Here is a 24,850-nt window from a genome sequence, read left to right on the forward strand (position 1 = left end):
CTTAGAAGTTTCATGCTGTTCCTATGGAACTTAAATAAATTCAGGTATGCTGCCAAGAGTGTACACTTACAGACTAAAGTCTTTAAGTGCTTTCAATTTCTTTAGAAATACTAGAAAAGTTTAGACAAAAGAGCATTTAGAAACTAATGTCTTGCTTAATTATGCACCACACATAAATTTTGTATTCTAAATAGATAGCATATATTAACAAAATGTTTAGAATTCTAAAAATTTCAATTTTTAACATAAGTCTTAAATACTAAAGAAAACATTATTTATTAGAGATTTAAGGACATTTTTGATTGATAAGAAATTTTTTTAAGCATTTGGCGGAATATGAGTATTTGAAGCAATATTTAAATGTTGGGCATACATATAATAAATTATTTTACTGTATAACATTTGGTAGTCAATTGCATTAAGAAATTTATGATCCAATTTTAATATTATCAAAAATTCAGGAATTTAAATAATCTGATTTTATCAATTGTATTAAGAATTTTAATAGTTTTTTAATAAGATACATACATTTTGTAGTGAGGTAGTTAGTAGCAAAAAATGTTAAATTGAAAAAATAAGCACCATTTTAGTCTTGTTCAGACTTAAACTAAACAATTGTTGTAAAGAAATTTTTTTCTGAATGACCAAGTAATAATAATTATTTTTTAACTTTATCAGAAAATTTCATGAAAAAATTAAGCATTTGTCAATTAAGTGTTATATATTGTGCATGTTTTCATTTTGTATTTCATAAGCTGAAGATTTCAAAGATGACCTTATTCACAGAATAAGGAAGGTCAAGAATAAACAAAATTAAAAGAATACAAGTTACTAGAGATTGTTTTTTCCTTTGTACTCATACGTTATTTAATTAATGAATTAATAAAAATGGTTTTTAATAATTTTTTATGCATTAAAATTTAAATGTTGTTAAAATTTAGCTGATGGAAAGTATTGATTTATAGCTTAAATTTAATTATTGAATAACTTGCAGAAATATTTTTCAAAATTACTGAAAAGAAATTTATTTATAAATACATTTTTTAAAATATAATGAATATTTTTTCCTTCAAATTGATAGTTTGAAAGAAATTTTGGAAAACAGTCAAAATTAAGAAAGGGTAAATAAACAAAACTAAAGGAATTTTTCAGTAGTTGAATAAGTTAATAGTTTGAGGACCATACTGAAATTACAGATTACTGTCTTGAAAGTATTTTCTATGCAGCATACCTAAGAAGAATGAAAAAAAATATGGATATTTTAAAAAAAAAATCTGAAAATATGAAAGAAAAAATAGTGCAGATTAGCTTCAAGAAACTTAGCAAAAGTTAGACACATTTTTTTTCAGTTGTAATGCTTTACAAAATAAATATAAACATTAAAAAATAATAAATATTTGAAAACATGAGGGGAACCAGATACATCAGATGCAAAGCAATCCAGTATATCTTTCTCATAAGCAACAGTCTTACTGGAAAGGGAAACTAAGTTAAAGCATCCCAGAATCGAGTTTTTGGAACAGATCTGTTGAGCTTTTTGCAAATTAACTCTAAAATATCAAGCACATCTTTTTGTACTGCATCTCACGGAAGAAAAAATTTTTGATTTGTCAATTAATTGTAAAATTACTTAAATATATATATTTCATTTTGGACTTTTTATTTAGAGTCTACTTCATTCAACATATATTTAAATAGAAGAAGCGTATAATATATATGTATGTATGTATGAAAAAGAGCCTTTTCTTTCAAAATCAATATCAAGTTCAAAATGTTGCAAATATAGTGCAAAAAACAGTTGTTAAGCATTTATAATTGAAAATTGACAGAACTTTGTTGAAACAACAGAAGTTTGTTAGAATATTAAATTAAAGTACATTTATAATTTGCAACTAATTTTAGGGAGAGAGTTTCCTACGCAAGATTTAATTAGGTTGTAATACTTCAGCAATAAGTTTCTTAGCATTTGAACTCTTATAAATAGATAAAATAAATTTTACATGTGAGAAAAAATTGCTAATGAGTTAAATATTGGTATGATATTCTGATTTCATCAAAACTTATATGAAATCAATATAAAATATGAAATATGTTAATACAAATTTGAATGTTGAAAGTCTTACAAATGATTGCACATTCTTACACATAAAAAGCATAACTTACATTTACTCTATATAAACACAGAATACATAAAATTAACAAAATGTTACCAGTTACAATTTTTATCTTAGATATTTGAAAACAAATTGAGCCAGGAGAAGGATAAAAAAATACACAATAAATTAATTGAAATTGTTTTTATTTGAGAGATCTTCAGAAAATTTAAATAAAAATCATATAACAAATTTTAGGTACACATTAATAATTGATAAAATAATAAAAACTGAACTTACCCTGAAAACAATTCAAGTCTGAATGACCTGAACATCAGAACATTTCTTCATATACTTAATCAAGATAATTGATTTTAACATAACAGGTATACTTACCTTTTAAGTTATCACACCAGATGGAATTCCATTATTTTTTCAAAAATACAAAATATAATTGAATAAACTTTAAAAACTTTATCGAAATTAAAATACCTTTTCCATCATCCACATCAACAATATCACAGTGATCAAGGTTTAATCTACCCTTGTAAGCATAAGTGTGTCGTTTGAGAAGATCCTAAGAATAGAAAAGAGCACATGATAAAAACGAAGAAGTTAGACAAAAGGCTTCATATTGAAAATTTCTCAGCAACATAACAGATAAATGGCAAATTAATTAGAAAAATTTAGTGTGGCCATTTCAATTGCATTGTTTATTAACTGCAATCAATCTTAATATGGATAACTAACTATATTATCAAATTAGTTAATGCTTGCTAATATAAATCACATCAAAACAACTATCTAGACTTGAAATTTCATTTTGTGCTTTTTCATCTTTTTAAATTCAATAAGCATATCCTAAATTTTCAAAAAGTATAAATAAGAGTAAATAAAATATATTTATATTATTTAAAAATAAAGTTATTTTCTTAACTAAGAAAAGCCTTAAGGAAGGAAAAAATATTAACTTAATATGTTGATGATCATTAGGCAAAAGAAAAATTTACAACAAATGTATTTAAATTTCCTGACTCATTAAGGGGTATTTTCCTCAGAAGAGTGTAGGTTTCCCATAATTTTGAGCATGGATTTCACTGCGGGATATAACTATTATTTTATATTCTTTTGTTAGGCACAGTGAAAAACATGAAAATCTAGAAATAACTTCATTTTATCTTGTCAAAACCATCCAAAAAATCAACACATTATGCTCAATGATAATAAAAAAATCAATCCTATAAATAAATTAAAACATGCATCAACCTTTTAAACAACGAACAACAGATAATTTAGTTATTAAAATGATTAATAAAGAAAATAAATCTAAATTTAATAACTATGGCAACAATAGTTTAGAATATGAAGTTTTAGAAATGAATTCTGGTTATCTGAAAAACCTGGAACTAAGGCATTTTTGATAAATCAAGGTGCAAGGAAGCAAGTCAAATCTGATAAATGTTTACTAATGCTTTTACAATTTTGGATAACATGTATCTTTTCAGAAATATACTTTTAATATTTAATAAATGATATTGAATATTTTAATATCTATGTAAATCTCTAATAATAAATGAGATAATAATCTTATTATCTTGAACTTATTGTCTTTTGAACTTCATACTTTAATAAAAAAAATAGAATTAATCCAAGATTTTAACACAAGTACACCTTGCTAAAGAGACTTTTTAATTATTAGCCAAATTTAATTAAGCAATTATCCAATTTTAGAAACAAAATCAGCAAAACAAAGAAAATATGTTTTCACCTTTTTGCAATATATAAGTTGATGATCAAATATGAATAAATAAATATCACGGGACCATGATGATGATACTCTAGTAACTTCACCACAATGAATCAAAATAGAGCTTGTATCCAGAACATCTGGACCCTAAAAAAAAACATTAATTCAGCACATAAATATTTTAAAAATTAATTGTTGAAAAGAATGATTACTAACTTCCCAGCCTTCAATTGTATTCTGCCATTCAGCTATTCTCTCTAAACATTCCATCCGACGTTTACGCTCATTCACAAGTTCAGCAACTTCTTTCATAGCTGCAAATGCATTTGTTACAGGAATATGATCTGGATGGTTTTCGTCAGTAAATTTGAGAAGTTCTGCCAGCTGCAAAGGGTATTTGCAAATTCTTTGAATAGGAGTTAAGAGAAACCCATCTAAAGAAATGTCAATCATTTCTTGCAGAAGTCGGCAGGCCTATAAAAAGAAAAAATTATAGTAACTGTCAAACTTTAAACGAGCAAATATAATGCATAAACTTAATGTTAAATGATGTACTTACTTCAAAAAAATGTATATATTGTGAATCACAATACAATTCTTGCAATTCACTAACAGCTAATGGATGGTTGTTGCAATACTGGGAATACATTTTAAACTCCTCTTTCTATATTAAATAAATAATAGTGTGCTATATTTATTAATAATATAATTTTTTTAAATGCACTAAATTAAGATTAAAATTTAGATCTAAGAATTTTATAGTATATATTCTAATATTAGCCTTTTGTTCACGGCAGGTACAACTAGCCGATCACAATGACATCATGAAAGCTCCATAAGCAAAGACTTAAGTAAACATCATTTATTAACATATATAACACTTAACTTACATAGCTCTAAAAGTTTTGCATAGCATTCTGCATCATTAAATAATCTTTACCAATTAAATAACATTAATTGCTTTTAAAGCAAAAAAAAAAGCAAAAGACTTTGCACAATATAAGCAAAAGGTATGAAACAATACAGTAAAAAGGGTTTTTTCTTATAAATGGAATGTTAGGGTTGCTAAAGATATAAATTACATAATATTTAATTTTCTAAGGTATTTGCATTTTTACTTTAATTTTAATTAGAATAAAATTTAATTTTATAATATAAGTAATTAAAAAATGCTTTGGTTAAGAAACTGTTACATTCTAAGATTAAGAAAGAAGAAGAGAGGTCAGTTTTGAAAGATAAAAATGAGCAAAAAATATAATCTTTATCAAAGCAGCAACATATTCAGAGACCAGCAATCTCCAGACAATAAACAACATCAACAATTTCAGTTCAAAGATACCAATAGGTTCAAGATACTAATGTTGTTAAGCACAGGAGACTTAGCTTAAAAAATATGACTATAATATTTTCTTTTCTGATATTTTCAGTGTTCAAATTAGTATATTTTGACAACCTCATTGACCAAAATGAAAGAAAGCGTAAATGAAGCAAAAAAGAACAGCACAAAAGTAGAGAGTTTAGAACAGGAAATCCTTAAGGGGATTAAGTTCAACATGTAAAAGGGAAGCATGACGTTTCAAGGATTGATGCTTAACTGTAAAAAATTATTCTTGTTTTTGAAAATAAAATACGTCCCCATGTGCAGTCAGTTTTACTAAAAACTGCATTATTCCTCAATTTGTTTGGTACCACTTAAATAGACGATAATAATAAAACATAACAATTATCTCAATAGTTGTTTCTTATCCAAGCATCTTTGCAGTTTTTTTTTTCAGGCATAACATGATATCTTTTGATTCTCTCTTCAAAGGCTTCTGCTTTATTCTTTCTTGTTTATTCTTTCTTATTTTTCTAACAGTTCCAGTGAATACAGCAACACTACCTTAAATATTAAATGTTATTAAAGAAAACCAATCAGATCGAAAAAGATTACGGCACCTCTATTTGTCTTCTTTTTAAGAACAATGCTCTTGAAAAGACTAAACAAGTAAAAGTTTCTAATAAAAATTATGACAGGAAAAGAAAATTATTAAGAGCTTTTGCATTTCTGTATTCCAATTAAGCATTGCAATATTTTGAATACACTCTGTAAAAAACATGGGCTATAATGTCCGTCCACATAAAATAAATGCATAGAAATTGATATTTATTTTAGTGATAACAAAGCTCAAGAAAGCTACTAGACCACTTAATACAATACTCACATGGTTTAGAAAGCAATTTCCTATTTGGCTTAAATGTGGAGCATCATTATCTAAACAATTTTCCAGTTGTTTTAAAAATTCACTTTGAAAATTATAAATTTCTTGTATGTTTCCAAATACTGTTTCTATCCTTTCTTTGCTGAACATATCTGGTCGTCTTTGAACTTGCTTTAAATAACCCTAGGTAAAAGAGAAGAAATTAAGAACACCTTAAGATTTCTCATAAAATTTATTTTATTAACCCGCACAAAGTAAAAGTGACTGATGCAGAAAAACACTTACTATTTATAAAGAAACATGTAAAAATAAAAATAATAAAAATTTATATTCTCTTATTTAGAACTGTGCGAGTTCATTGGTTATGGCACTGAACTGTCATTGTCAAGCACTGGAGTATGATCCTCAGTGGTGGCTTAAAGCCCAATAAGCTACAAATTGACGGGCACCAGCTTGTCTGGAAAGGCAGTTTATGCACAATGCTGACTACATTACCACCATCATGACATTGGTCACAAAACTGATGAGCCTTAACACCCTAAATGATATGTTGCAGAAATGTTTTACAACATATAAATAAGTATATATTTTTATATCGGGTAATTTCTAAGAACCCCGTTTTTGTTTTCGCCTCAGAAATCATTAACATTTTTAACTGTTTATTTTTATCTTTTAATGTTTTTTAACCAATGTTTATTTTTATTTTCAATTTTTAAGTTTTTCAATGAAATGATACATAACTGCTATTTATGCAATGAAGATGTCAAAGCTGATGTCATTTGAAGGTTGCTTACTTTTAACTAGGCATCAAATAATCAATATTTGTTAATAATAATGAGATATTTTCTAAATAACATAGCTATAGAAATGAAATAACCACTCGCCATCTGTCATGTGGCGAGTCAACAAAGAAAGTGGTAATTTAAATTAAATAAACAACCGGTCACTCGTTAATCAATTTTCTCTTTAACTTTTTGAAAATCGTTTAATGATAAAAGTAAATCAATGCAGAAAGAAACTCGGAAAAACATCATTTTAATTACGATGCCCAATGTCTACATTTAATATTTTTAAATAAAGCTCATAAATATTTTTAAATAAAGTTCTTAAAAGTCAGCACGTTAAACTAAATTTTGTCACATTTATATTATTTTTATAATTGAATTAACTTCTTATAGCCACAGATTATTTCTAATAGTAATTTTAAAAAAAAATTATTCAAGCAAAAAACAAGTTTGTAGAAAGCGGCTGTTAAATGAAAAGGACATATCGATATCAGTCACAGACTCATTAGGTTTGAGGAATAAGTGGCTACTAACTAAAAATTCAAATTTTCAGGTCTAGCCCGCTGTTATTAGCAATGAGAACATGCAATTAAAGAAAGGCAAATAATGTAATTCATTCATGAAGGAAAGAAGTTATTACATTTTTCAAATCATGTAATAAGGTTTCAGTGAATAAAACTGAAAAAAGATGTTACCTAACTTTAAGTCCAAGGAAAGAGTTAATACTTTTTAAATTCTGTAATTGTAATGTCAATATCTTCTCAAACATTATCTATTTTAAAAACAATGAAAAATGTTTTAAATTAATTTTGTGAACACAGTTTTAACAAAGTGGATTAATTGAAAATGTTTGATTTTCGCATTAAATAATCCCTTTTCATTGACAGAATTCTTTTTTTTCTTTTTCTTTTTTTTGGAATCACAAACATGTTTAGTACCTGTTTTTTTAAATGGAGAAAAATTTTTATTTTATTAAGTACTATATTGGGTGTTCAAAATAACATTGTATTCATGGAATGGTAAATGAGACTGACTTTATGTATCATGCATTTTAATGAAAGGGACATTGTAAAGGAAAGTCATAGTAAAAAGAGTAGACTATATATAAATGGTTTTTACTTCTTCACTCTATGCCAATTTATTTATGAAACTATTTCCTATTTTTTTAGCGAATAAAATTAGTTAATGTTTGTGATTTGGAGCTTTTCTTAGAACTTACTTTATCATTTAATACAGTCAAGCATATTTAAATCTAACTAAATACACTTACTTCAACAACATCTTTTAAATGCTTAACATAATCTCTCTCAGTAGCAACTATTTCTTGAACAATATTTGCTCTAACTTGTTCCCAGCTTAGATTATTCATGCTGACCTTGCTTGGGGAGTAAGGAATTTCTTCAGTAGTTTGACCATTATAATGCAGCGCAGGCCCTCTGTGGCTCACATATAGCTAAATTACAAAAATACAAAATTTTTTTAAAAAAACATTGATTCTTTTTAAAAGAAAAAAAAAATGCACATTAAATTAGTTTTCAAACAAATAATGTAGTTTTAAAGTGTGAAAAACAATCTTTGTTAAAATAAAATTAATCTCTCGTAAAATGTATTATTTAATAGCCAAGCTCAATTAAAAATGAAAAACAATAAAAAAAACCTAAAACTAAATTAACTGCATAATATAAAAAATAAAAAATAATAACATTGAAATAATAAAAAAAAATACTTGAGAAAAAAATGAGGTTATAAGCATTAATTTATTTTATATTATAGATGATAACAACAATTAATGTAAAATAATATTCTTTTATATAGCAGTTGTCAAATTAAAACTTCATTCAGATAATCATACAAATTTTAAATTATAGAATAAAAAGATCAATGAAAGAATTAAATATAAGTCTAAGTATTGCTGTTGAAACAAACACTAATTTATTACAAGATCTTGGTTATAACTCAAGCGTCATTTAAAGTTACCATACCTGATTCAACACATTCAAAAGGTTTTTATTTAAATTTTTTTAAAACGTTAAAAAGAAAATATTCATTACTCTGACAAAAGCAGATGGAAACCATCCTCCCTGACCATCCTTTATACCCCACCACCAATCTTGATCACTTGTATCAGTAACCTCTAAGACATCACCAGCTTGGAAAGGCAGCTCTTCAGTGTCAATTGTTTCATGATCCCACAAGGCTTCTGCATACATAGCACTTTCTCCTGATAACTATTTATAATATAAAACATATGTCAGTGTTAGTGAAACAATAATTTAATAATAATGCAATACACTATTATTTCAAAATTGAATGTTATGCATCTTATAAAAATAATAAGAACCAAACTTGCAGATTTAGAAATTAAAGTATGAAAAGTAGGAAAAGCATATGCATACTCCATAGTAATTTTTTATGCTATAAATATTTCATTACTTAATTAATTTACTAGAATTCCATAAATAGCAACACGTATCAAGCCATTTGTTAATAATGCAGTCTTCTTATTTTGAAGTATGACTCAGAAATAGTTTTTTGTAATGCCAATACTTTCATAATTATGCTAGAGTTTAAGAAATATTTTGCTGTACACAACTGAAAAAGTATACTTGGATACAGTTCTTAAATATATGTAAAAAAAATTTACCAATTGCATTAATATTTACATACATATTGATATTTACATACATAATACTTAAAATGAAGAGATAACTTTTGAAAGTTTCAATACTATACATAAATATACTCTGAGCAAACTTAATCATAAATATGAAATACACAGGAAAATAATGAATTTTAAAAACGGAAATGCTTACTTCCCAACAAGTATTTGACCGGCGTGTAGGACTACAGCAGTAACTATGATATATATCACTCTCAGATGAGACTTCATCATCTGAAGATAAGCTACTCTTTTGGAAAGTTTCATGTTCAGCTGAACCTTTTATAAAAAGGAAAAGAAGTTTTCTTACTTATCAAAAATATAACTTTTGTCTAACCTTGTTAATGTGAACTCAAAAGGGTACAGAAAATTTTTTGATATTAAAAGCAGTTCATATTAATAGTCCAGACATTATTTTATTAATCATACAATACAAAAACATTGTGTATTAACTATACAAAACATATATTTTCTAAACATAAATTACTAATTTGAATGACCAGAACGATGATGTACATTCTATTTTATTAAATGCTTACAGAAAGTTCTTCATTTTTCATTTTATAGTTAACATTTTATTGTTTATATCAGTTATAATTTCAATACTTTTATAACAAATGCCATGGTTACTTTAGAAGTCAATAAAGATTATTAACTTACAATCAAAAATTAATGTGTCTGAAAAGTATAGAAAAAGTCACATATTTCAAGAAATTCACATTGGATCAGAAATCTCTGCTCGAAAAATGCATTTAATGCTATCACAATAGACCTCCAATCCCAATCTCACCCCCAAATATGACCCCACTTGATTTTAAGATTTAAGAATTGAAGCATATTTCCAATTGTTTGACTGTTCTTATAATTTTTGGACATCCATGCATATAAGATCAAAAATACTTTATTTTATATGTTTTCTATCATTTTCGAATAGCAGATTTTTTTTTTAAAAAAGTAAGTCACTCAAATAAAAGTAACTGTTTTCATTTTAATAATTAGAGGGGACAACAAATAAAATAATCCCTAATCCAGTCAATTTTTTTCTTATTTATAAATGTTTTCCAAAAGTTGAACCGAATTTTTATTTTGAGGTACAAAGCAAAAAAATAGCCATAAATTTTTTAGGGAAAAAATGCTGATCACATTATTCTATTAAACGAATTTAATAAAAAATGGTATATTTTATCTCCATGCATATTAATCTGCATCCAGATAGACAGAGAAAGAAAGAGAGATATGGGATATCAATTTCTCAGAATAACCTGTGAGAGTAAGCAAGAAATTACTATCCTGGTTGATACATTCATGCTTAGTTTGGAGTTATCTCTTCAGTGGCAAAATAAATCTCCCTTCATATTAAAAGAAGAAGAAAAAGACATATTTCTGAACAAGAAGGTATGTTCAGTCAAAATCCAAGATTGATTCATCTATTTTATTCTACAGCTGTAATGATACATGAAACTATAACAAAGCAAACAAAATACTTTTTTAGAAATTACAATTTTCATTGATTTACGGTTTCCTTCACCTGAAGAGTAAAATTTACAAATCATGTTAAAAGCAAATTTTTTCAAAGGGTAATTAAATTCGAATGCACCTTAAAAGCTATTTCATGTTAAGCATGTTCATATTTACTTAGAATCATTATATTTATTTACAGTTCGAAAGGGAATCTAAAATTTCCCTTTCAAACTTATTGTCATTAAAGAAATTCATGTTTCAGATATTTGATTGTATTACATATTGACGCATTTGGTCTAATTAAGCTTTAATAAAGTTAAATAAAGAGTATAAAGCCTATATTTGTGAGATATGATTTCACACTACCATTTGAATTATATTTTTGGAAACTGTTAAAGGACACAAAATAAAGAATTCTACCATAAATTTACAAGTGTAACCCACTTTATTCAAACAGTTAAACTTAAATTTATTTGGTTCAGCTCCTTAAATTTTTTTTACTCAATATTATGTTAAAAAATAACTTTTTTAGAATCAATTTTATCTTAATTCACAGATATGTAGTTGTTTTCTAGGTATGTTCAATCTTTTTTTCTTTTTTGCTTCCAGAAAAGTTACTTCTGAATTTATTTTAAATTTGAGGGAACTCTAAGCTCAGAATTTAAAGGAAGTAGTACTTGTATTTATTATTTAGGATATTCAAATAGGTTCCTTTATTAAAGAAAATTTTTAAAAAGTCATAATTTTTTTAGTATTTCACAACTAACTGGGAAATTGTTCACCAGCACATACTAAGTAATAATAGTACAAAGATTAATATATGTTGAAAAATTAATTGAAATTGGAATAAAATGTTAGCAGTAAGATTATAAACTATGAACTACCATGCGTAGATTCTTTAAGACTGTGCATTGATCCTGACATTTCAAGCTCAACTGGTTGACTAATTGAACGGCGTAAGCGGTATCTACCTTTGTGACGACACATTAATAATCGAGAATGAACTCTACAAAGTTTCACAGGATTAGATCTCCATATCTGAAAAAGAAATGAAATAATAAATAACAGATTTAAGATAACATGTTTAAAAATTAAATATGAAAATTATCCATTACCTGATCAAGACTAGTAATTGTTTTTTGGTGGTCTTCTAAATTCACAGCATTGGAATTGGCATTTAAAATAACTTCATTTTTGTGATCCTAGAAATCCATAATACGAAAATATAAAAACAGTATCTTTTTCTGTTTTGGATCAAACCAGAAACAAGATCAGAACATAAAATATGTTTCCCTTTTTACAAATTATTAACTACTTTTAAAGATAACTCTTAAAAGATATATGCTGCTATAGGTATCTGTTATGAAAGCTATTATGGAAAAAAGACAGGGTTCTAAATGTGCAGCAGACTTTAACATACTTTTGAACACAAAATTTTGGGCGTGTTTATAGTTTCACTAGGTATCTTCATCCACTAAGCCTTCTGAATGTAAGCACTAATTGCATGTAACATTTCTTAAGAAAGAATACCAGTAATATTTAAAAAAAAATTATTTTACCATTGTTCTGCTATACTAACAATAAAAGACATCAAATACTAACAATCAAAACTTATATAAGTTTAAACTTATATAAAGAAGAAAGATTTAATATGTTTTAAATGAAAGTGTATCAGCCAGGAAAAGCCTTAAAAAATTTACTGTTTATTCAATTTTTAAACATTTATGTAAGCACCATATATCCTGGTGTATAAGTTGAATGGTTGAATAAGTTAACCTCTTATTTTTGATTATGAGATAGCAAATTTTTGATATGTCAGGGGTATAAGTGGATAGTTGACAAAGTCAAATAAAAAAGCCTCTAACATTATAAATCATAAAAAAGAAAATGCTAAATCTGCAAAATTTTTCCAAGTTAAAAATATTTCACATTGTTGTCTTTGGATATGATACACTAGCCCTGAATCTGACACAGATGAAGCTCTATAATCATTAAATTTGAATAAAGGTATGTTTTAAAAGTTTTCCTTGTGTTAGATTTTTTGAAATACTCTAGAATAAATTATCTTAATATTTCTAATTTTTAATTTCTTTTTGAACATTATTTAAAGTATTGTTTTATATGAAAAAAAATTTGTGTCAAGAAAATATGTTGGAAAAAATGAAAACTTAAAAGCATATAACAAATAAAAATAGTTTTGAAAAGGTTAAATTTATAGAGTTATTTACATTGTTCATTTCCTTGTTTGTAATGCATTGATATTTTATGATCAACGTACGTCCGCTTTTATTACTTGTGTATAAGGGGCTTATACACAAGTAACACCCCCCGAGGTTCGTAAAATTTTAAGGTTTAAGAAGTCGACTTACACACCGGGATACACAATAAGCTATGCCAAAACTATCAAACATAAGTAATAAAATAATTGTACTTACAGAAAATTTTGTGCAATTAGTTTCAGGAGAAGGTGAATCTACTGTTGATAAAGGCTGTTGAATATCTTTAAATTTAGGTGAATAGTCAGAGGTGGATGCAGTTCTTTTTCTTAAAATATTTGCATCACTTCCAGCAAATTGAGGCTACAAAAATAAATAAACAAATACATTATTTTTTCTATAGTAAACTTTCATTATAGAAATTAAAACGTGTTAGAATGTTTCTTGGGTTCTTAACACTTTGAACATTAAAAAGAAAAATAGGGAAGCAGATTTAGATGTAATTATTATATAGGAAAATGGAAAATTTTTACAGGGCTTCCTTGTTTAAATAGTTTTCAAATACATAGATGTACATCGACATTTTCATTAAGGTANCCCCCCCCCCCCAGAATCGAAAAATTTTGAGGTTTAAAGAGTCAACTTACACGCCGGGATACATGATAAGCTATGTCAAAACTATTAAACATAAGTAATAAAATAATTGTACTTACAGAAAATTTTGTGCAATTAGTTTCAGGAGAAGGTGAATCTACTGTTGATAAAGGCTGTTGAATATCTTTAAATTTAGGTGAATAGTCTGAGGTGGATGCAGTTCTTTTTCTTAAAATATTTGCATCACTTCCAGCAAATTGAGGCTATAAAAATAAATAAATACATTATTTTTCTATAGTAAACTTTCATTATAGAAATTAAAACGTGTTAGAATGCTTCTTGGGTTTTTATCACTTTGAACATTAAAAAGAACAATAGGGAAGCAGATTTAAATGCAATTATTGTATAGGAAAACGGAAAATTTTTACAGGTTTAACTCTTATAACAAACAATTTTTCAAAATAATTTTAAATAATCTAATTGATCTTGCACACATGAAATTTTTATATTTTTAAATCTAACACTAAACAAGATATGAAGATACACTAAACAAGATATGAAAATCTATGATTGAACAGTTAAAAGAAAAATAAATTATCCAAACAAAAATTAAAAACCATTTTTTATGAAGGAATGTAACTAGTTACTACAGTCGATAGTAAAAGGGGTAGTAAGGGGGGGGAGAGCTTATAAGAATAAAATGTTTTAAACACATCAATTATTTACATATTCCAATGAATTGAATAACCAGCAAATAAAATCTTCAATTAAAAAATATAAAAATAAAATAAATATACAAAGACTGCAAAAAAAAGCTTTTATTTTACATTTTTCAAATAAAGGGATGTTAGGTTACAAAGAGCTAACTCATCACTATGTTAAGTGACGACTTTTGTTAAACTTACCATTTTATATGATTTATTAATGCTTGACTTATTAGAATCAAAAATGTTATCAACACTATCATAAAAAAAGCTTCTTCGCCAGTCTTGCTTTTTTTTGCCTTTTATTCTACAATTAGAAATGTTAGCAGATTGCTTTTTCAAATGCTCAGAAGAATTGATCTTTTTCTGCAAATCAGTTTGTGGCACATTAATATCACATGTTTTACCAGACTGAACTGATGGATTTGAAAAGTCTTTGTTGCTGATTTCTTTGCTATTTGAATCATGTAAGTAGCTTTGAAAGTTTGGAATGGGTTCTTGAGTTAAAACTGGCGATTGGCAAGGGGATTTATTTGAATTATTTGATACTAAATCTGTTTTCTTTTTAAACCGCACAGCAAAACTTTTTCGAAATTTTTTCAACAAACTATCTGCAGGAGAAAGTTGAGAGATAGAGGTATGCAAAGAAGAGTTTCTAGAATTCAGAGCACCAGATGGTTCAGATAATTCAGAGAGTTGATCAATGTTATTCAATGCTGGATGAGAGATACTGTCCACGCTGCTTTGCTCAATCAAATTCGTCCCACTAATACTTGTTTCAATTTCGTCAATATCGTAAAATTGGGATTTTGGACGTTTTTTCAACTCTACATTTTTTTCACTTTTTCTTAAAAATTTATCATAGACTTCAGATGTGCTTTTCCCTTTTGAACTTCTTTCTGCTCGAGAAATATTTTTGTTTCGTAATCTAAGAATGGATGAAGTTTTGTTTTTGTTCATCGGTGTAGATGATTTGTTTTGTGAATTTAATGGAGAATTTTCAAAAGGTATAAATTCATCTACCATATTTTGCTCATTGTTGCTATCTAACTCGTCCAAAACTGGGTTATTGCCTAAACCCATTGTGTTGGAGTTCGAAAAAAATTCTTGATCAACATTTAAGGCACTTTCTTGGACACCTGGTTTGTTCTGATCAGGCGGAACCTTCTTTTCTGGTTTCTGTAAAAGAAAAATATGGAAATGTTAATCAACATTTTCATGTCTAAATTTTATAAATTTTTTTTAAATAAAATAAGTTTTTTTGGCAGGATATTTTTAGTAATTTTCTAGTTGATTCTGCAATTTTTTACTATTATTGTACAAAATATTTTTTTGTTAAAAAAAAAACACTTTGGTTTGAGTTGTATTTTGTGCTTACACATGAAGAAACATTATAAAAAAAAGTCACATCATATCATCAATCATCACGCCACACATAAAAAAGAAATCGCATCAAAACAGATTCTCTATTTTCCAAGATTAACAAAATTCGCAAAATTTAACAAATTTACAAAATTTAAAAATTAACAAAATTTAACAAAAATTCGCAAATTTATATGTTTATCAATGTAAGCAAGATAATAAAAAAATGACATTATGGATTTTCCTTAAGACATAAAAACTAATGTAAACAAAATAAATCTGGCATTACTCAGTTAATTTATTCATAAAGCAAAACATTAAGTTATACTATAAAATTATTATTATAAAGAATAGTATACATTAAAAAAAAAGGATGTCTTTATAAAAAAAAGAAACAAAATTTTATATTCTTTATCACCAGCAGATACCCAAACACAATTTGTTTATCATTTGATAAGTGATAAGAAGATAGATTTTCAATTAATAATTGCGTTTTTTTCTTGCCTTCATTAAGTATGCACTACAGGGTTATGTATGAAATAACATATTAGTTCTAAAATAAGAATAATAATAAAAACGGTTTCTACAGTTTTGATACGCCCACGTTAGTCAAATATTTTTTTTTATTTTTAAGACTGTTGAGTATAAATCTGGCTTGCAGGCACAAATCATGAATTTTGGGCATTGTTTATTAGTTAACTGATAAGCTGAATGCCCGATAGCAGAATTTACGAAGTTAATCTGCAGAATATCTTTATGATTTGCAGCATTATCTTCATTTGTCTGCTACTTCAATGCAGTCAAAGATAATAATTGTAAAAATTCAACTTAATCTAACATGTACTATGTAGCAAAATTTATAAATGTGAGGTCGTTCAAAATTATACATAAAGACAGTATGTTGTTTAAATTTAAGTTGAATTTTATACATTGATACTAAAAACAAAATAGAATAAATTCCTATACTGTTAAGCTTGTAATCCTAAACTGTTAGCAGAAAAAAAAAAAAAAAAACATTTTGTTCTTTGCGATGTTCTCTCAATTGAGCTTTTTAATTTTTATGAGAAACAAGCTTAGAGATGTTTTAAAAACGAGTCTCAGCAATTTCCCCTTATTTGTTTGCTTTTTAAAATTAAAAGTTAAGATGAAAAAGAATCTGCAGATCCTGCTGCGCCCTCTGTTGTGGGTTTCTGCTACCAAGACTATATGAGTAGCAAGTAGAAAAAAAATGGATTATTAATAAGTATAATCAACAACTTAGAACTATCATTAAACTGGATAATCATAATGAAAATACTTTTTCAACCAATTATAAATTTTAAGAAGCAATCTAATTCCAAGATATTTTGATTACCAGTGAGATTTTGCGTGGGCAATCAAGTCATTGGAAATTTTTGTAAAGTGAAAAATTCGAACATTTTTCTACAAAGGTTATTTTTAAATATTAAATACAACTAAAAAACATCGTAAACATCGATCTGTTAAGCATTTTTCTAATCTGCAACACAGGTAAAACTGAAAGAAAACTAAAAGATTAGAAAAGCTGAGAAAATAAGCTATTAGATGTTTTGCTTGTAGATGTGTAATTCTATTTCATAAATGGTTTGAAGATAATGATGCAAAGAAGATTATATAAGAGATTGTCTATGGTTAGTTGAAGGGTGAGTTAAGCCGCTCATTTAAATTTAGAAGAGTAACACTGACACAAAAACTCTGTTTTAGCTTCAAGGAAGAAATGAAACAAAGTCACACTAGAATAAACATAATCGTTTAAATAATCGATAGAATAAAATCAAGAAGTTTAGAATAAAATCAAACAGGCAAAGTTGTATAATTGTTAGTTGAAATATAGTATAAAGCAGCAGTCCCAAAATAGTGTTCCGTGGAAAGTTCACTAAGGTTCCGTGAGTTAGGACTTACCTGACTTATTTAATCTTAATATTGTTTTTATAAAATTATTTATGCAAAATTGCAATAAAATTCAAATAGAAATTTTTTTTGAAAATTTCTACTTTTTTCCTAGACAATGCATTGAATAGATTGCTAAACGGTATACAAATTATTGCAGCAGTATTTCTCATCGAACTTTGAAATTAAAAAAAATAAAATTGAATAAAAAAGAATTTTTCTCTGATAACCTTCCTCATGATTTAAAAGATTTATTTTTCAAAAATTTAATTCAGCCTGTTATATTCAATTTCAACTTAAACGGCAAAAACTATTAGGCTTACTTCAACAGCAAGAAACGAGAATCAGCAGATTTGCTAATTTAACTGCCTAACATAAAACCTAATTTTAAGGCTTATTGTTAACATAAAACCTAACTGCCTAACATAAAACCTAATTTTAAGACTTATGTTAGTCTATTATAAATGAAGCAATATAATGAATATTATAGATGACCGAATTCAGTTTCATATTTTCAATTTTCCTTATTTTCAGTCTTCAGAGCAGAATTGTTGTGCAAAGTTTGAACAACAATTTAAATCAATATTTTCATTAGAATCGAAGCAAATTAAATGTCATAGTTGAAAACATTAAGTAAAATGCTGTGACAAACATTAAGGAAAGCAACGAAGAACTAACAATTCTAATTATTAGATCCTAAAGTTTAAAATTTGTGAATAGCTAAGAAGAATAGCGATTTCAGCAAGCAAATACTGCCGCCATCAGTAGAAAATATTCCTTTTCTTATTTTGGAAAATGCCTTATATAAGACGTGTATGACATAGATGAATTGGGACACCGTATTTTAAAAGGATGGCATATTATAGAAAATAAACGGTTATTTTACGAACATCAGTGAATATAATAGAATTAGTAAAACAAGTGCGAAACTGTATAAACTAAAGACAGAAATTTCGAAGCTAAATTAACTTCTGCAAGGCCTTTTAATGATAACGTAAGGAAAACCTTCATATTTTTCGGTAAGAAACTACTAAAACTAGTTTTAAACGTTTGTTAAAAATTATTAGCAATTATTTGTCAGAAAAAGCTTATTAAATACATTTTAAAATCATAAAAAAAAACACATACAATTTTTAAAAAAATTATCTTATAAATGACGAGTTTGTAAACTGCTTTCTAAATTTTAAGCTTTTGTTAAATAAAATAAGTTTTATTTAAACACTTTTCGCAATGCAAATTATTCTACAGTTGTAAATTACTGTGTATATATTTCTATATAATATATTTCTCATTTTCTACGAAATCCATTGGCAAATTTTCATAGAATTTTTTGTACTTATAACTTCAAAAGAAAATATACTTAAGAGACCCAAATTTTGAATATTAAACCTTATTCTTTAGATGCAGTTAGAAATACAGAAAAAGCCAGATGTAACACGTACGTCATATTACTAGAAGTCTGCTATTTTAACATTCATTGCACTTTTAATTTTCTACGTATAAATACTTGTTACAATTTGATTCCTGTCATAGACATTTCTGCCTTTCATCAAGCGTGGTAATTCAGTCTACTATCTGCAAGAATTTCTTTTTATGTATTTCAAATCAAAATAGTTGTTCATAATAAAAGAAGAGGTAAATATGTCGATTATATTTTTTAACATTGATTGCACTTTTAATTTTCTTTGTATAAATACTTGTTACAATTTGATTCCTGTCATAGACATTTCTGCCTTTCATTAAGCGTAGTAATTCAGTCTACAATCTGTAGGAATCTCCTCTTTTTATGTACTTCAAATCAAAATAGTTGTTCATAATAAAAGAAGAGGTAAATATGTCTATTATATTTTTTAACATTGATTGCAATTTTAATTTTCTTCGTATAAATACTTGTTACAATTTGATTCCTGTCATAGATATTTCTGCCTTTCAATAAGCGTGGAAATTCAGTCTACAATCTGTAGGAATCTCCTCTTTTTATGTATTTCAAATCAAAATAGTTGTTCATAATAAAAGAAGACGTAAATATGTCTATTATACTTTTTAATCTTTTTCTTTTAGTCTATAACGACAATTTTATCTTTTACCTTTGACGCGGAATTTTTATTAAACATATTTTTCATACTTTTTTCTTTTGTATTAATTTATGTCAAAATAAGTGACAAATTTTATATTTAGCAATTTAATAATTCGTTATGAAATACAGCATAACTTAGTAGTGTCTTTTTCTGAGTTAAAGGTAAAACCTTCCTAACAAGGCTCACTTCCAAAGTATAATTTTTCAAATTTGCACTTATTTAGATCTAAGAAAAGCAGTTATTCATCATTGAAATTTCTTTAATTTACAAAATCAATTATTGATAAAATTTTAAAATATGAATAAAAAAAAATTTTAATCCTACTTTTTTTGAATTTTATGTTTTAGTATAAATATAATTCCGATAATTTAATAGATTTTTTTAATAACTATTATGCTGCTCTTTTAAATACCAAAATATATTTTTATTTGTAATTAGAACTTCAGAAAAAATATATATACCAGTGTCCCATCTGCGTCTAACGGATTTTAACAGTACATGTTTTAAGTCTAGAGTAGAGGTTGATTGTAATAGTTAAACTTTGTTCGATTTAGTTAACCACTTCACGTAACGTATCTTTTTAATTAAAAGAATAATGACGAAACCACGACAAAAAGAAGGAAATGAAAAAGCGTACAACCTAAAGCGGAACCAACAAATTGAAGTTACAATTATTTGGCAAAAGCCAAAAGTGATTGAAAGAAAAATAAAAGAGAACACTCTAGATACAGCGGAAAGATTCTCGCCCTAATTGGAAATAATCATATTTCAAAAGAAAAAGCTATCATTCATAGTTTGCATTGGCGATTTCCGGCATAGAAGAAAAAGAAATCCGAGAGAAGAAATTTTTGACGCAGAGCTTATGTAAGATAGGTCATCATATAATAGTTTCCATGGCAAATAGTTACGTCACATTAGTACATTACGTTATCCGCAACCACGAATAAGAGCAATTAAGTACTAACGCAAATACTCCAAAAATAGGAAGTCAGACCATTAAATCATATCAAAAGGATAACAATTATTCAAACTAAGCTAATGATTGAATTTCTTATTTTCAAAATTCAGTGCAGCAGTACCAATAATTTCGATTTTTAAAAAGTAAGACTAGCATTTTATATTGTTACATAACATCTGTAACATAATACTTTCATATTATATATTTTAATTGCGTGATTATTTTTAAAATTAGATTTCTCAGAATGATTCGACCGATTTCGCTCAAAATTTGTATTTTGCCATGTAAAATTACTTCTTTAAAATAATGTAAAGAAATTGTATACCTTACAATTGAAAATTTTTTCGACTATTAGTAAATAAAATAATAAAAAATATTAAATAATAACGAAAAGTTACTTTTTGCGTGAAATTATTTTTGGATAGACGAATTGTATAATTGTTTGCTAAAAATTTTTCAATTCGCGTAAAAATTCTTCGATATATGGCGAAATACGCAAAAAAATAAAATTGACATCAAGGGATAAAAACTTTGAATGACCAAACTATGGGGACCATATTTCCCAGAATGCGTCACCTCCTATATTATAGGGTCAGAAATCCGTAAAAATAAATTTAAAAAAAAATGTTCATTCACAGAAAGTAAGCTTTCGTGTCTGATTTCGTAGCTTAAAATATCGTTTGCATTAATTAATTATCATATTTGAGATCATCCCCTCGAATCATTAAGATTAAATCCCGATCATTAGATCAAAAGTTATTTCGGGTGGTCCATAAATTTTTTTTTTTTTTTTTTTTTTTTTGCGTACTGTTCTCCAATAATTATCGACAACGAAAATGTCGTGATCATCGTCGACAATCGTAATATCACTATCATTATCGACAACAATAAATATCGTATACGATAATGTTGCTAGTATTATTGATAACGATAATTTTTTAATATATTATCGTGACTGTTGAAAATTTTTGGGGGTAACGAACATATTGATTAAGGTAAAAACAATGTAAATTAATTAAATTGGGAAAATATCATGCAATATTTATATTTTTTGACAATACATATTTTACTATCTAGATTTTTAGACGAAAAAATTTCCAAATTTCAATTTCAAAAATCAAAATGTTTTAAAAACCTTATCAATAAAATATCCAAGAAAAAGATTTCGTACACTAAGAATTTCCTTATATGAAACATGATGCAATGTTTTTAAAAATACTTTTCCAAAGCAATAAACAGCAATGCATAGGGAACCTAGTTTCATTATTTTCAAAATATATTTAAAAAAAAAAAGAGCTGAAGATAATTATCTTATTGAATAAATTAAGATAGTTAGAAACTCCATAAGTTTTTAGTTAAATGCAAAGCATTAACATCAGGCTAGCCGATCAAAGTCATATATCAGTGAAGAGGCGTTTATTTGTCAATTCCATTCGCTTCAAACGCGACGCTAAGGCGTCTTTTATAAGTTCGTGAAAATATTCAATTATGAAGATTTTATGAATCGAAACTAAAAAGATAACTGAAAAGTTCTATGGAAGAAATAATTTTCATAAAAATAAGGATCGGAAAACTAATTTTTCGAACAACAAACATTAAATTAACTTCAAATGTGCTTGCTTGTAACGATGTTTTAAGCAGATTGAAATTAAGTTTGCATTTATTTAAGAAATAATTTTCATAAAAATAAGGACCGGAAACTTGATTTTTGGAATAACAAACATTAAATTAATTCCAAATGTGCTTGTAACGATGTTTTAAGCAGATTGAATTAGGAAAGAAAAATTAAGTTTGAATTTATTTAAGAAATAATTTTCATAAAAATAAGGATCGGAAAACTAATTTTTCGAATAACAAACATTAAATTGATTCCAAATGTGCTTGTAACGATGTCTCAAGCAGATTGAATTAGGAAAGAAAAATTAAGTTTGAATTTATTTAAGAAATAATTTTCACAAAAATAAGGATCGGAAAACTAATTTTTCGAACAACAAACATTAAATTAACTCCAAATGTGCTAGTAACGATGTTTTAAGTAGATTGAATTAGGAAGGAAAAATTAAGTTTGCATTTATTTATTTAAAAGAGTGAAGCAACAAAAACGGGGGGTTATTCCAGATTTTTTGTGAAATAGTGAAAAATCTGCTCATAATTTTGTGAATGTGAAAATAAGGTCTTGCTTGTATGAGAAGAAAAAAAAAACCTTCTTTAAGGAGTTCAAGTTTCAAAATTATGAATTGAAGACGACAGTTTCTGTGTTTTCTAAAAGAAACGTATTGCGGTCCTTTTTTTGAACTAAAATATATGAATGATCAGTTTTTACAATAAAATATTAGTGAAGAATTCGTTTTAATGATACTGTTTTGTGAAACGCCTGTTCTAAAGATACTATTTGACATTTTCTTAAATAAAAATAAAAATGTATTTTTGCCTTTTTTTTAAGTTTTGGCAACGAATTTTAAAAGAAACTAAAGTTTGCATCAGAATTGTTACTAACTACAACATAAAGGAAATCTTCAAAGAGAGAGGGTCGTTAAAGGCCGCTGGATTGTAAATTAGCAGCCCGGGCCTTTCAGAACTTACGATAAATCAAGCACTGCTTATCGATAATAACCACTAGGAATTAAATATCTTCTCTCGAATATGAGTTTCGGTTGTTAGAAGTTTTGGTAAAATATTTTTGTTTCGGAGTAAAATAAATGACTTACAAATTATTAGTGAAAGAATTCACATACAAATTAAAAAATAAATAAATAAATAAAACTTAATTCACAAGTAATAACATAAAAACAAATTTTTCGAAAATAACATTTGCAACGATGCATAAAAAAGTTTGTATCAGTTTACATTTATTTTTTGAACTGATAAAATCTACGTCAAGCAAGCTAAGGAGCAGAAAATATGTAATTAGATTTTATTGGTAATCACTAGGAAACTGCTTATAATGACTAGGAATTAAATACCTCTCGAATATGAGTTCCGGTCCTTAGAAGCGTTGGGAAAATACTTTTGTTTTGGAGTAAAATAAATGCTTTACAAATTATTAGCGAACGAATTCACACACACACATTAAAAAAAATGCCAAAATTTATTTACAAGTAATACCGTAGAAAAAAATTTTTTCAAAGAAAAAAATAAACACTTACAGTGATGCATAAAAAAGTTTGTACTATTTGGTTTATATTTATTTTTTAAACTGATAAACTCAATGTCAAACAAGCAAAGAAGCGTAAAAAATAGAATTAGATTTTTATGATTTATGGAATTTGGTATAAATAGAGACAGAGGTTTTTTATGAGTTGTATTCTCTCTTTCTTCTCTTGAATCTTATATTCTATTCAAAGTAATCAGAGTGGAAAATTCATTTCCGTTTAAAAATAAAAAAAAGCAAATGAAAAAATATACCTCAATTAGGGACTTCAAATTGTTAAAGTTTTCTTTAACCAACAATAGATACAAATTAAAGTGAATTTAAAACGCAGTCTAAGAAACTAAACTTATAAGGAAGGAAGTTAAGTATGATTCGCCAATAGACTTTGAGGTTAGGAATATAGAAGTGAAAAAAGGAATCAGTTTTCCTTAGTAATGGAAATAAAGATTTTAAAATACACACTCGAAACAATTTTAAAAGAATCACCAGTATTCCCCAAAAGAGCAAACAAACAAAAAAAATAATTATATAGTAATATAATTTTTAAGTCAATTAAAACCAAGTTATCTAGTCAGTTAAACTATTAATTTTAACGGAACGACCATTATTTTAAATTGTTTTTCACATTTCAGTCAAAATTAAAAGTAGTGTTCTAAAAGTAAATAGCGACAGTGAAAATGTAATCGTTCGCTGAAATATGGTTTATTTTTCCCATTTTAAAATGTATTTTTCATTTGGATAAAATAGGGCTTGTGAAGCTGCTTTTTTTTTAGTAAAAACTATTCTACAGTACTTTCCACGTTTATTAAACAAAATTTCTTCATACTTCATTCAAAATTAAAAGTGTTTTAAAAGTAAAAAAACAACAGCTAAAACGTAGTCGTTTGCTGAAATATTGTNATAAAAAAAAAAAAAAAAAAAAAAAAAAAAAAA

The 24,850-nt window shown here is 26.4% G+C and overlaps 1 protein-coding gene across 3 annotated transcripts in view; it reads right to left on the reverse strand.

Annotated features, from left to right (window-relative positions):
- Positions 1-24,850, reverse strand: part of LOC107440911 (Rho guanine nucleotide exchange factor 3) — a 239,393-nt gene that overhangs the window by 4,344 nt on the left and 210,199 nt on the right. For all 3 annotated transcript variants that reach the window (XM_043041001.2, XM_071188378.1, XM_071188377.1), the window contains 11 exons: positions 13,382-13,525; positions 12,062-12,148; positions 11,831-11,984; positions 9,640-9,764; positions 8,878-9,054; positions 8,097-8,279; positions 6,045-6,224; positions 4,400-4,504; positions 4,057-4,314; positions 3,862-3,987; positions 2,586-2,670 (listed from right to left, as the gene is read on the reverse strand). In XM_043041001.2, the coding sequence (XP_042896935.1) occupies positions 2,586-2,670; positions 3,862-3,987; positions 4,057-4,314; positions 4,400-4,504; positions 6,045-6,224; positions 8,097-8,279; positions 8,878-9,054; positions 9,640-9,764; positions 11,831-11,984; positions 12,062-12,148; positions 13,382-13,525 (1,624 nt within the window). The remainder of the gene's footprint in view (positions 1-2,585; positions 2,671-3,861; positions 3,988-4,056; positions 4,315-4,399; positions 4,505-6,044; positions 6,225-8,096; positions 8,280-8,877; positions 9,055-9,639; positions 9,765-11,830; positions 11,985-12,061; positions 12,149-13,381; positions 13,526-24,850) is intronic.

Source organism: Parasteatoda tepidariorum, chromosome X2, assembly GCF_043381705.1.
Source record: "Parasteatoda tepidariorum isolate YZ-2023 chromosome X2, CAS_Ptep_4.0, whole genome shotgun sequence".
In the NCBI taxonomy this organism is placed as follows: Eukaryota; Metazoa; Arthropoda; class Arachnida; order Araneae; family Theridiidae; genus Parasteatoda; species Parasteatoda tepidariorum.